This window comes from Leishmania panamensis (assembly GCF_000755165.1).
Source record: "Leishmania panamensis strain MHOM/PA/94/PSC-1 chromosome 22 sequence".
Lineage (NCBI taxonomy): Eukaryota > Euglenozoa > Kinetoplastea > Trypanosomatida > Trypanosomatidae > Leishmania > Leishmania panamensis.
The window spans coordinates 253,258-267,128 of record NC_025868.1 but is presented as its reverse complement, the minus strand read 5'-3'; the positions used below and the strand labels follow the sequence as shown (position 1 = coordinate 267,128).

At 55.6% G+C, this 13,871-nt stretch overlaps 2 protein-coding genes across 2 annotated transcripts, besides 2 other annotated features; both read left to right on the top strand.

Moving 5' to 3' along the window:
- Positions 1–1,058: 1,058 nt before the first annotated feature.
- LPMP_220660 (hypothetical protein) lies at positions 1,059–4,493 on the top strand (the record flags this gene model as incomplete). Its single annotated transcript, XM_010700765.1, has 1 exon — positions 1,059–4,493. The coding sequence occupies one exon, from the start codon at positions 1,059–1,061 to the stop codon at positions 4,491–4,493; it is 3,435 nt and encodes a 1,144-aa protein (XP_010699067.1).
- A 1,762-nt stretch (positions 4,494–6,255) lies between these two features.
- Positions 6,256–6,344: a repeat region.
- A 1,443-nt stretch (positions 6,345–7,787) lies between these two features.
- Positions 7,788–8,292: a repeat region.
- A 2,677-nt stretch (positions 8,293–10,969) lies between these two features.
- LPMP_220650 (hypothetical protein) lies at positions 10,970–12,745 on the top strand (the record flags this gene model as incomplete). The annotated part of the gene is made up of 1 exon (XM_010700764.1): positions 10,970–12,745. One exon carries the CDS (start codon positions 10,970–10,972, stop codon positions 12,743–12,745), a length of 1,776 nt encoding a protein of 591 aa, XP_010699066.1.
- Between the last annotated feature and the right edge of the window lie 1,126 nt (positions 12,746–13,871).

Genomic DNA, 13,871 nt, shown 5'->3' with positions numbered 1-13,871 from the left:
CTCTGCGTTTTTTTTTTTCGCCACCCTCTTTTTTCCCCTTGTCCGCGTCTGAGTCTCGTTGGGTTTTCTTTTTTTTCAACCCGCTGTCAGTCTTTTGTGCTTCATTTTTTCTTCCTTTCTTGTGAGTCGCACGCACGGACACCTAAGCGCCCCCAGTCGCTATATATATTTTTTGTCTTTCCCGCATTTCGCCGTATCTTTTCTTTGTTTGTTTGTATTTTTTCCTTTTCTTCTCCTCTCCGCACTCAACTACGCACTTGTGTCCCCTTCTCCCATTTCACCACGCTCCTTCTCGCTTCACTTCCGCCCCGTCTGCCCTCATCTCCTTTTGCTTCTCAGCACCCTCCCTCCCCTCTCCCCCTCCCACACGCACGTCATCTTCTGCCCACCGCTCAAACACCACAGGAAAACGGGGAGCAGTCGAGGAGGCAAGCAGCCACAGGCGCACGTTTTTACCAGCACCCATCACCAGCGTTATTACCCCCCCCCCCCCCCACACACACACACACAACAACAACAAAAAACGTACAATACATTTTAGGCAAGAAAGAGTCGTCATCCGCGTACTCTCCTGCATCATATCGAGCGAAACAGAAACAGTCACGGGGGCCTCGTTGCAGGAGAGCGAGGCATACCCACACATCCATACATACGCACAACCAGGAAAGCATTTTCTTTTTGACTTTTTTTTTGTTTCTCGCGTTCCCTGTAGAGTCTCCCTTCTCCTACTTTGAAACAAACAAGAGACAGTACGTTGCGCATCGTCTACAGAAAGGGGGGAGGGGTGTTTTCGCACTCCTTTTTCCCCTTTTGCTTTCTAAGCCGCCACTTTTCCTTCGTTCTCTTCCCATTCTCTGCCCGTCATTCTCTCCCTTGCCCGTTCTCTTTTGTTTATTCGTTTTTGCCTCCCTTTCTACTGGTGTTGTCCACCTGCCCTTACAACAACAACAACAAAGAACTTCACTCTTTCGCTCTCGCCTTGTGGAGTCCTGTGCGTTCGCTTTGCTGCTGCTTTCCGCCCTTCTTTCTTTTTGCTTCCTTTTCAGCTTGGTTGAGTCATGAGTTGGTGGAACGATTTCTCCACACACCGCAACAATGGTGTTGTGGATGGGTCGCCGCGGCAGCGACGGCATCAATCTTCCGATATCTTCTCACTACGGAAGATGGTTACGCACGACACTGTTGATCACCATGTGCACCGTGCGAGCAGCGCCAGTACCCAGAATAGGAGCGTCTACATAGGCAAGACAAACCTTAGCGGCGCCGGCGTCGGTGGCGGCTTCGCCTCACATGAGCCAACCTGGGAGACATCGGACCACTGTAGCGACGCCGGCTCTCTGTGGCAAACAACGACCAGCGTTGGCAGCGCAACGAGGTCGGATCAGCTTGACGTGTCGGATGCCTTGTCTGCATGGGCCTTGCCGTCCCTGGAGGAGGAGCAGGAGGAACAGTCACCAGCACGGGAACCTCTTCCGCCACTCTTGCTATTCCCTCCGGCGCACGCTGTGAACGGCGTTCAGTCCTCCTTCACAATGGGTGACCGACGTGTCTCTGGCTCAAACAGCAGCAGCAGCAACAGCAGCGGCGTCTACAGCAACGGCGGGTCCATCGCTGTTCCTAGCTTTACAACAGACTACTACGAGCCATCCTTTATGAGCGGAACGGGTGGTGTCAACGCCAGCGCTGCCACGTACACTCACGGCGGCCATGTTCTAAGCAGCACAAACACAATCGATGACATTACAAGCGTAGTCAGCGGCAGCATTGATGACGCTGACGAGGACATCCTTTATGACGAGATGGCCGTCAGCACCATATCGAGCCTCATCGCAGCTCTTCAGGTGCGTGGCGCAACCAACCTGGCTGGAGGTGACGCACTCGATGTTGAGGATGACGAAGTGAAGAACGCTGGCGGCCCTAGTCAACACCAACATGAGTCGTCCGCATGCGACTCGTACACTCAAGCAGACACCGGCAGGAATGTTGACATAACCGTGAACTCTGCCGCATCTATGCAGCAACTGAAGGTGGGTCTCACTACTATGAGCTCGAGCTCAGGGGCTGTTTTTCAGGACCCCAGCGCCAGCTTTCCCCTGATTGCCAGTCTCAACACCACGCAAAGCAGCAGCTGGCGTCACAGCAGCAACGTATACAACGATAGTACTAGCGGCAGCGCCGTCGGTCACAATGCGAGCTGCAGCAGCGGTCTCTACGAGGCTTCACTGGGAGAGGCACCATCTGGTACCGTTACCAGCGCGAGTGGGCGTGCGGGATCAGGAGCAAGTCCGCGTCACCACGGAAGCGAGATGGTTCCTCTGCGACTCACCCCGTCCGTGCTGCACAACGTCCTCGCTAGCTTCCAGTCTGCGTTGGTGGAGCGCTCCAGCGACGTGAAGCTGCCGAGTTCTATTGGCGACCTCTTCAGCACGTCAGGATGGGGCACCAGCTCACAAAACGGCAGCAGTAGTAGCGGTGCTGCGGGCGGCAGCCGACCGTACCGCTACGACTCTCCGACGACGCAAGAGGAGTGGGGCTCGCAAGCCTCGACTTCTCCTGCGACCGCTGGGGTCTCTGTCGCGGCAACGGCGTGCGGCAACAAGGGCGATGTGTTAGCCGTGTTGGATGCTCCTGCCATGACCCGTAACGGCAGCCCAATGATGCGTGGTCGTGTCAACTCTGTTGTGGCACACAAGCTCAACCTCGATGTGGCTGCGCGCCGCGCGCAGCTGCAGGACTTGCGCGGCAGCGGTTGCATCCCGCCTGCTGCAGCGAATATTGACTGCACATGCACCTCCGATATCCACACCCCGACGCTCTCTGCTCATGGCCGACTGTGCGTACCGCAGCACGTACACACGCAGGAACTGGCAGCCTCGTCTGACTCGAGTGTGGACCACGTCTTCGCACACACTGTCTCATCCGTACCGGGTATGCTGCTGGGTCGCCACGAGCGAGGGTCGGGTTTGGCGACAGCAGAGGGCTTTGCGACGCTGCATCACCACACGCGGACGACGAGCGAGGTGTCGCTGCCAGCAGCGGCCGCCACATACCACGGCGGCAGTGCCCTGCAGCAGCGCATTGACGACCGTGGATGCATTGCGGTGGTCGATCCCCAGCGGCGCAAGCTGCACGTGCCACTGTCCGCCATCCAAACGACAAAGGCACTGAACGGCCGCCTAAAAACGCCATCGCTTTGCCTGCTCTACCAGTCAGGCCGCTGTCGGCAAGGCGACAACTGCTACCAAGTGCACATCGACACAGCCACGGTGGAGCGACTGCGCGTCAACGTGAAAAGTATGCCGTGCTGCTGTTTTCATCACGGGGACTGCAACAGCTACCGGATGGACTGCGCCGCATACGAAGGGCGTTCTTTGGAGATTGCCGGACAGTTTTCAGTCCCTCTGGCCCGCGTCGCCTACACGGCCGGCTTGCAGCGGGTGCTGCAAGACCAGCAGATGTGCGCACCAGTGAACCCATCCGTGCTGTGCCGCCTGCATGGCCAACCGAGTGGGTGTCGCTTCGGGGCGGACTGCAGGTTTGTGCACATCTGCTGCTTGATCCTACAAAATGAGCTGGCCAGCATCATGGCGAACGCTGTGGCTACCTGGGCAGCATCGTCCACCCTGGCAGCTGCCCAGCAGCAGCAGCAGCAGTCGCGGCTGGGCAACGGGCCGTCGCTCTTTGTGGACTTGATGCACAGCGGGCTTATTCCATCATCATCTGGGACGATGCACGGCGGAGCCAACGCGGCCATGCTGAGTTTCAACGACGCTGCCTCCTCCGCCATCTCTGGCATGGACTGTTCTCCATCCCAGGTGCCTCAGGTGATCCCCGTCACTACCACCGCTGCGTCGAGCGCCTTTGCGAGCCGCGTGCCTCCCCCGTCTCAGCAGCAGAAGTCTTCTACCCCCTCCTCGGTAACTGTGCAGCCACTTCCCTGCGCTGGCACATTTTTAGGTCCGTCCGCTGGCACCCACTACACGCTTACTACGCTGCAGCCGCAAGTCTCACAAGTTCAGACACCTGCCGGTAGGCCTTCCCCACTGCAAGCCTCTGTGCCTGGGTCGCCGGCGTCAGTGTGCCACGCCCACATGCATACCCTCAGCACACAGAGCAATGGCAGCTACCAGTCCTACGGGGGTCCTACACTCAAGCAGACGCCGAGCCATAGCGAGGTAGCATCACCCATGAGCATGGGACTGCTCATGTCGCGCAGCTTGACTACTTTCCCGGCGACCACAACAGCAATGAGTAGTGGCAGCGGCGGTGCCTTCCCATCCTTGGCGCAAAGCCAGCTCCATCACCAAGCAACACCTCCGCAGCGCTACCAATCCTCTGCGTTGGCGCAGCAGGAGCCGCAACTCCTGCACCTTCCGCAACTCAGTCAACTGTCCACCTCTCAGCAGATTTACGTCCAGCAAATGAGCGCGGACGGCAGCGTCTCCGTTGTTCCCATCACTGTCATGCAGGACTTTGGCGGTGGCGGGTTGTAAACCGTTCACACACGTAGGCTAATGTGCACAGCGAGCCCCCCTTTTCTCGTCATTTCCTCGCGTCAGACCCGCCCCTCCTTTATTTCTTTCGCGTCTCATCAGGGATTTCCATCGCTTTTTGTTTTCTTCGGTATTCTCTACGATGATGTCTTTGTCTGTCATTCATTTTCGCATCTCTGGCTTGTGCTCGTTTTCTGCTCGTCTCCCTTCTCTCTCCTTTTGTTATACATTTTTCGTTGTTTGTTTGTGTCGTCTCTTACACATTGTCAAGCGATCTCGTGTATTCACTTCCCCCCTCTGGTGATGCCCTCCTTCTCCTCATCGTTGCCTTTTTTTTTCGGTTTCGCCCGCTCGCCTGTTCTATTCCGCTGCATGGGACTTCTCATTGTATGCGAGTGTGGCTTTCAAGACATCGTGTGTGCTCCTCTCTCTTTTCCACCTTTTGTTTGCCTGTGTGATTTGGCTTCTTTGCTTCGCTTCCTCTATATTACAGGCGAATCCATCACTCTTTTTTATTCTGCCACCTCCACCTCACCATCCCCCTTAACTACTTAGTTACTCGCTCTAGCAGGTGAAAAGCAAAGGACGAAATACCGCCGTCGCGTGCTACCCTGCCCCCTCTCTTTGTGGTGTCTGTGCGTGTTTGCGTGTGCCCTTTGTGTGTATTTGACGCTCTTTTTTATTTTTCAACTCATTTCTTCGTTTGTTTCCCACTGTCGTGTCTTCCTCTTAGTAGTTTAGCTCCTTTACTTCTTGCGGGCATTTTCTCTCGCTTGCTTGTTTCTTTGGTTCCATTCTATTGGGCCTTGCTGCTGGGGTATTGGATGTGCCACTGCGCAGCTCTTTTCCCTTCAACGTCCCCCTTCCCCCTTCTCTCGTCATTGGTTCGAGGCTGGGGAGATCATAAGCAAAAAAAGGAGAGTGGCGTGATGGAGTGGGCTGTGCGGAGTGACGTCGCGCGCGCTCTCCCGTTAAGCCGCTCCGCATCTTCTGCTTTTGCGAAGACTCTTGAGAAGTTGCCAACGACGAAAAAAAGGGAAAAAAAGGGGGCAGATCGAGAGCCCCGAGCACTTCTACAAATGATCCTGCTGTTGCTGCTGAGCCCGTGAGCGCTTTGCGAGTGCGTGCGTGTAGTGTCTGATGCCTCGTTGCGGCGTCTACATAATTTTGCTGAAGAAGGGCTTCTTCGCATTTTCGTGCAGCATGTTTCTTTTTGTGGTCCTTTGCGCTTCCACGGCGCGGCTCTCAGTACCACCGCACGAGGGAAGTGGGGAGGAGGGTTGTGGAGTGGAGAAAGGACAATGGACTTACGCGAAGGGGGTGGAGTTGTTCATTACCAAGTTTGCTGGCTTTCTTCAGCAGGCGGTCCTTTTCTTCTTTCTTGGAGCAATAACTCGAGGGCCGTCTGATGTCTCACTTATCGGCAGTCGATATGTTTACTTTCCATAAAAAAAAGTGTATCTACTGACACGTGTGCTCTGCGTCTCTGTGCTTGAGCACATGGGGTCTTCATGTAGACACGTTAGGGGTTCTCCGTCGCTCACGTTCCTCTCTCCTGCGCATAGTTTAACCACCCGCTCTCTTTTTTATTTCCTTGTCGGATGTAGATACGGATGGTGTGACGCACTAAATCTTCTTTGTATCCTCACTCGCCGCGTGAGGCTCTTTCCTCCCTACCACTCATTTCCCTAGCCCAACTTCTCGCTCCCTTCTGCCGGTAACCACGAATGAGCAGCCACTGTTTTCATTCCTCTCACTTGGCGCGTCAGCCCCTCCGAAGCGTCGCGCACGCACCCACCTCTCTCACGCGCAGCGGTCGCGTGTGCTTGAGCGCACTGCCCCCTGGCGGGCTGTGGGCGGACGGTGCGTCCTAGGCGACGAGGACGTCGCCGCAGTGCAACCGCGGTGGCTGTACCGTGTTCATATGGGGCCTTAGTCTTGGTGCAGTGGTGCGGCGGAAAAGAAAAGGAGCCTTTTGTATCTTACGACCGACCGCGCCAGGTACAGCCTCAGGGTTGTGCCTGCTGCCTGTCTTTGATTGTTGCATATTGTGTTCGCACGTGCTTTCCTTCGCTGTGGCCACTCTTCTGTTGCACTACAGTTTTGTGTTGGCTCTTTTTTACTTATCGGTTGCTCTTCTCTTTCCTTTCATCTGGTTTTTGGGCCTGCGGATTCCTGTAATACTTCCCCTCGTCCCTCCCCCCTTCCCTTCCGCAGAGGTCTCTCTCCTTTGCTTTCCCTCCAGCTCTTCGCACACACAGTTCTTCTCTCTCTCTCTCTAGATGTATGTGTATGTGTGTGTTGCTGGTGTAAACGCCTTTCTGTTTTTATTTTATTTTGGATTCGTCTTGGGTTGGTATGGTTGACGCACCGAAGAAGCAAACCAAATTTGACAACCGACTCGTGGGCCCCAAGGCACCTTCAAGGAAGGAGCGCAGGCTGTGTCTGTCTTGCTGTCGCTGTCGATGCTTCCCCCCTTTTTTGCCTCTCATTGTGCTTCCCCTGGCCCCCCCTTTTTGTCGTCATCTTCCTCGTTTCGCTTATGGCCTGGTGTGTGTCTCTCTTTCTCCACCTCTTTTGCCTCCTCTTTCACCAGCTTTTTTGTAGTTTCTGTTTTGTTCTCCTTCATACCTTCGCTCTTCTCTCGCTGAGCAGTAGAGTGATCCATAATTACTCGCTGGACTCGACTGCTCTCGATAGGGAATGCAGAAAAAGGCGAAAAGAAGAAGGGAAAGGCTGAGGGTGTGCTTGCATCAAGAAAATGAAGCGAACACCCCAACATAACAGATGGGCGCAGAAATTCACAAGGTGCTCAAGAAGGAAACGAAAAAAAAAAGACAACTCCCGTGATGCTTCTGCCGGCACCTCCCTCTCGTTCCCTCCACCCATTTCCCCAGGATACTACGAACACACAATAGGAATTTCTTTGTTATTGTATGTATGTATGCATATCTATCCATACATATATACATCCATATATAGTCCCTTTTCGCCTTTGTCTCACCCATTCTCTTGGCCACGCTCCTTTTTAATGAGTAAGAGAGACGCTCGCCTCCATCACTTCCTCCATACGCTCTCCCTTCCGTGCCGTCTTTTTCTTTTTGTTGTGTCACGGCGACCCCCTTTCGCTTTTTCTGCCTCTTTCCCGATCACCTTTTCTTCAGCCCCACTACTGATATTGGGGCTCCCTTCTCTCCTCCACTTTCCTCATTTTCTCTTGCTCCTGCCCGTGTGTGCGTGTACTTAATAGTTCTTCCGCTTTTCTTCTTTTTGTTTTCCCCTCAGCCTCAACGACCCTGATGACGGGGGGCACCTCAGTGTGTGGCATCGGTGCCCGCTACCTCCCTCTCCGGGGTAGCCAGGCAGCCCCTATCCCTGCCAACGCCGGGCCACTTCTGGCGCTGACGGGGCCAAGGCCCTGCGGCGTGGGGAGGCCGGAGCGGTGCATCGCTGCGGATGTCGGCGGTCCAGTCCCTGGATGGCATCCTGTCGGAGCGACCTGCGACACCGAACACGTTTGTACCATCCACGTGATGGGCTGAGTGTCAGTGTGACTCGATCGTGTCTCACGCGGCCCTCGCTGCCTGCTTGTGGGGAGCCTGCGCCACCCGAGGGATGCACCGGGTGGCGACCTGCGAGGCTGAGTGGGCAGGGGTTGAGGCGGAGGCCGTGCTCCGATGACTGGGTGGGTGTTGCTGTAGCGTGTGCCCTACGGCTGTGCCGCACCACGCGATGGGCCTGTGGCAGCCCCGGGCTGAGGGGAGCTGAACCCGTGCTGTGTGGCAGAGAATGAGCAGGTTAACGAGAAGGCTACTAGCTGGATGCGTTGAATTTTAAAACAGGAAAGGATGAAAGGATGATTGAAGACGTCTCCTCATCTCCTTATTCTGGACGAGGAGGCAACGCTCGATGGCTGCCCGTGTCTTTTTTTCTGCGTAGGTAAGTGTATCAGCGTGCTTATGCAGCTTTTTCTTTCTGTATACTTGCCTCTCTCTGTGGAGATGTGCTTCCCCCGTCCCACCTTCCTTTCTCGTTTAGCCTCTTTTGCTGATCGTTCCTTGTTGTGTAATCGACTTCGTGTGTTTCGTGGCGCGGCCCCTGGCTGTGACTTCCTTGTCATTCTTCTCTTTTTGTGCACCCCCGTCCCTCCCGCCCTCTCCCGTCTCTCCGTGCTCATCTCCTCTTTGTGGCTTCTCCTTACCCATTCCATGTATCCTCTGCGCTTTTTTTTTTCCTCTTGTACTCTTACGCACTTTATAGGGGGGGGGGGGGAGGGGGAGGCGGCCTCTTTGGTGCAGCCTCACACATGTTGCACGCTCGCTGCTCCCTCTTGTGCGTGTGTGTACGCTCCCATTTTCCTGCGCACTGACAAGAGCAGCGAAAACAAACTTCGCCTCTCTTTCGTGTGCACATCTTCTGCTGAACTTCATGAGGTGTTGTGGTGCCCTGAGATGAACAGAAAAAAGAGGGAGGGAGGGAGGGGGAGGGGTGCCTCTTCACTTTCTTTTCCCTTGCTCGCCTTACACTCGATGACAGGGGACACAGAGAGCAAGACGTGCGTGCGGTCATGGCGCATGTCTGTAGTCGGCACTGCACTCTCACCTCTCTTTTCGCACTTTTTGAGGGTTTTCTGTTCCTTTTCTCTCTCCTTGGTCTACTGGGTGTATTTCGCCCACCACCCACTGCCTTCCTCTGCAGCCATAGGAGCTCTTTTCTTTCCGGCTCGCTGGCGCGCTCTTTCGTTCTGGCATTCTTCATCGACAAGGTAAATACTCCTCCTCCTCCTCCTCCTCCTCCTCCTCCTCCTACTCTCTCTCTCTCTCTGCATATTTTCTCTCTTTGAGTGCGTTGCGGTTGCGCTTTTGGGTTTCATGCGTTGTTGTGCTCCTTGTGCATTTGCATCTGTGGCGAGTCGGAAAAGGAAGACTCTACATCTGTGTATATGAGCTGGTGTGTGTGTGTGTGTGTGCGTGTGTGTAGGTCAGCGTGAAGGTACACAAAGACAATCGCTACATGCGCACACAACACCCCCACCCCCACCCACACCAGCCCATACCTACACCTCTCTCGCTGCATCTGCTTCTTGGGTGTTTCTTCTCTCAGTTGCTTTACTCCTCCTTTTTAAAGTGTTGTTTCTACTGTTCATTGTCTCTTATGTGCACACTCAGAGTTGTCTGTGTGTGTGTGTCTTCGCGCCGGGGCACGCGATCATATCTGTTCGTCTGACTTTCTCTCTCTGTATGTGTGTGTGTGTGTACGTGTGCGTGTGCGTGTTTATTTGCTCGTTCCTTCCGCCTTACCTGCGATAGCGACCGCATTGAGATGGACACGAATACAAATCCAAATAATGTACACACACACACGTACCCACAACAACCGCCACTGCACAATAGCGCCAACAAAGGGCGCGCAGAAAGCCATGCATATTTTAGTGGCCACTGCCACAATGAGAGAGCACCTGCAGAATACACGGGTTGCACAACATGCCTGACGTACACCTGTGCGCTTGTGTGTATGTGTGTGCACAGGGGGGGGGCCCAGGGGGCGCACTTGGGCCGCGCGTTTTGCCCTCTTCTCTCCTTCTGTTCACCTTTCTCCTCCGTATTGGAGTTGAGGGGTAACATCTGCACATCTCGATATCGATGTTGTTCCTCCAATGAAGTACCTCTGCACTATCTACCACCGCCCCTCTCTTTTTTTTGTTCTTCACTCCCCTCTGCTCGTTCACAACATACGGGCTCACTCACAGACTCTCCGCTTCCTCCCCCTGCGAGAAAAAGAGCAAGAAGAAAACGCTAAGAACAGTAAGGCGAGTGATCTCTGTTAGCTTACATGCTCTTTTTTTATCGTTTTCTGCACCTGTTCTCTCTTTCGTTCGTTCAATACATTGCTTTCCCCCCTCCCCCCCCTCCCACGACGTCCACCCTTTCCCTTTCCATATTTCGAACAGCAACAAGACTACGAAGAGTGACGGAGTCGGCCATCATCGGGTTATCGCTTCTCTTACCCCCTCTCTACCGCGTTTGTGCTGCATCTGGTTCTCTTGAGTTCCCCCCCGCCTCCGCCCCTTTCACAGTCTCAAACCTCTACAGAGTCGTACAGCTCCTCACCCGCCCTCTCGCCGACCCTTTCCGCGCTCTCGTAGGCTTTGCTGCATTTTAGCCTTTTTCTTTCTTGCTTCCCCCCTTCCTCTCCCTCCCTCTTTGTAGCCCTCTGCTCTCGGGTTGCGGTGGCTCACAAAATTAACGGCAGCAGCAAAGAACATAACTAACAACACCTGCAGTACTTGACCACCAGGTCACTACTCCCCTCACCCACTACAGCACCCCCCCTCTCCGTTACCACTCCAGAGATTACCTGCACTGAGCTTGTGTTTGTGTGCCACCTGCACAAGAACCCTTCTCTGTCTCGTCTTCCTTTTCGTATAGGTCTACCAAGACTTGTAGCTATCCGTGCTGCCCCGCCATAACTCAGCGATGCCACGAACAGCCCCCACCAAGGGTCGCCACATCTCCTACAACGCAGATGGCGAACTCTGCATGACGGTAGTGGACCCGGTGACGCGCAAGCTCCTCATCCCGACGCAGTACATCTTTGAAACCCGCGCTCAGCAGCGTGGTACACTGCCATCGCTCTGTCAGCTCTTTCTTGCTGGTCGGTGCCGCAAGGGTCAGGGCTGCTACCAGCTCCACGCCGACTGGGAAGCGGTGCAGCGACTCCGATCTCAGGTGGACAGCCTGCCCTGCTGCTGCCCGACTCATGGGGATAAGGACCACATCGGCGTCTTAGAGAACGCCCCGCTGCGCGAGTCCGTCTCGCTTGGCCATCCCCACTCTCATCACCATGCGAATGGCGATCAAAGTAGCGCCGATGCGGCAGCGGTGGCCGAGTCGAGCATCGGAGCGAACGACGTTGTGCTCTACGTTCCGGGTTGTTCCTTCTTTGAGGGGAGCTACGCGCCTCTGGATCGCGTGAGCTATACTCTTGGACTGCGCCGCCTGCTGGAAGAGCAGCGCGTTGTGCTTGCCCCGCCCACGGCGCGCATCAGTCTGTTGAACCAGAGCACCGGGTTCCCTGAGGAGAAGGTCGTTGCGGACGCGTCTGCGGCGACGGTGTGCCGCCTGCACGCGATGGGCCGCTGCCGGTACGCCGAGGAGTGTAAATTCCTGCACCTCTGCAAGGACCTCACGGCGGCCGACCCGCAGCTTACCGCATCTCCGACCACGGGCGGCGTAAACGGCACCGCTGACTGCGCCGCTCCTGGATCCTTTGAGGCGAGCACCACGACTACAGGCCTCACGAGCGGCACAGAGAGCTCAGCCACGGCTTGCGATCGCCGGTTGAAGGGTTCACTTTATCACGGCTACTCAGGCGCTTCCACCACAGTGGGCGGCGCCCCCGTACGCCAGTCTGTGTTCAATTCCATCAGCCTTCAGCAGCAGCTGCCTCTCGGGAACGGCAGCGCTATGGCGGCGGACCCTGCTGGGGTTGCTGCCATGGTGAAGGCCGGGTCGGCTTCCTCCCTGCAGCTGTCGCACAGCATGTCGTACCCCCAGGACCCGTCCATGATAATGCTGGCAGACGAGGGCGCCGGGAGCGTGCACGGCTCGTCGAGGCCGTACCTGATGGGTTGCGGTGGTGCTGCTGAGAGTAGTCGGCTGCTGGTGCCCCAGCGCGAGGACGTCAGCAATGGCATCGACGGCGCTGGCTCCGCCTCTGCGGTGTCCTACCTGTCAAAAAGTTTCAACGGATGCCGTGTCAGCGCCGTTGGGACGGCGTCGCTGACGCAGCGGTCGCTGGCGGTGGAGAGTGGGACTACGCCCCACATGATGAACGTGTGCACCGTTAGCTTTCCTAACAGCGGTCAACAAAATAATTCCATGGCATCAGCGGCTTCATATGGGTTCTCGTCAACGAAAGGCAGCCGTGTTCGCGTATCCCTCAGCCTCCCTGGGGCCAGCTCCACCTCAGTGCTGACGTTCGGCGCTGCACTAGGCACGCCGAACAGCTCAGAGAAGACGAACTCGCCGTCGGAGGAGGGGGCTCTGGGAATGTCGATGAGAAGCCACCACAGCTTTTCGCGGCTCGTGCCCCAAATGCACGCCTCGTCAAACCCCACGCGCTGGCATCACAACCCGTACCTGGCCACATGGCCCAAGACGGATGCTCCACATGAGTGTATCAGCAGGAGCAGCACCTTCAGGTGCCACCCCGATGGCTTCTACGCACGGCCGATCGCGCGCGCGGCGTGATGTGACAACACTCTGCCTTCTGAAGAAAGGGTGGAGTGGGGCGGGGGAGAGGCCGATCCTGCGTAGCTGATAACATTTGGCCCACGAAAAATGTCTGTCTTCTTGCCCAGCTCCGTGCCTCCCTCTCCTCATGTTTACCCTCTTCTTGTATCGAAGCAAAACAACACTCTTGCTGTCTTTGTCTTCTTTTTTTTTTGGGGGTTTTGCTTATTTCGTTATCAAGGAAAAGAAGGAGAAGCAGGCGAGGAGGTACAGCCGAAATGAACTGTGCGCAGAGGTGTAGAGGAAACGAAGATGAACGATCCTCAACGCTGCCAGCGCCGCCCTCGCTGACGGTGGCGGCAACGATGGCTGTCATACGCAGACTCTGACGCACTATGCATACAGTCGAGCATACGCGTCTTCTGCGCTCCCCTTGTACTTTCACACCGGTCACTCAGCTCCGCCATGCGAGGGCACAGGGGGGGGGCTTCGTTTTTCCTTTTGCGTTCTGCGGCCTCATCTCCAGCGAGCGTGGGCGATGCTGACAATGGTAGAAGGCCCTCGCATCGCACAACAGCCTCTGTTGCCCTGCCTTCCTCTTCCCCACCTTTGCGTTCTTTTTTTTTTTCCGTGTTCCCTCTCTCTCCCGTTTTATCCCTTTTTCTTGTGTTTTCGCGGGTAGGCTCGTGTGTTGCCTTCGCGCGTGTTTCTTCACTCCTTCCTTTCCTCCTCTCCCCCCCTCTCTCCCCTCCCCTCATCACGTTTCTCTCAGAATGAATAAGACTGCCCAACACTACCTTTTCTTTCTTTCACATACGCCACCCCTCCCCCTCCCCTCTCCCTTTCCCCCCTGGCCCACAACCTGTGTATATCACAGCGCCCCACGCACATGCCCTCTTCCCACGGACACAGACAGACCAACACGCCTACTCGTTCGATTGCTTTCCTTTTCGCTTTTTTTTTTTAATTCTCTTTTGCTTTGTACGTAGGCGTGTACATGTGCGTGGGTGTGGTCCCTCATTTTTCTCTTTCCCTCTTTTCACCATGCCCGCTGACTTCCACCTCCCCTCTTCCATATTGTGCGGAGGTTTCTCTTGCTCTTTAACTTTTTTTTCCTTTTCTATTCCTCCCCCTCTCTTGGGGG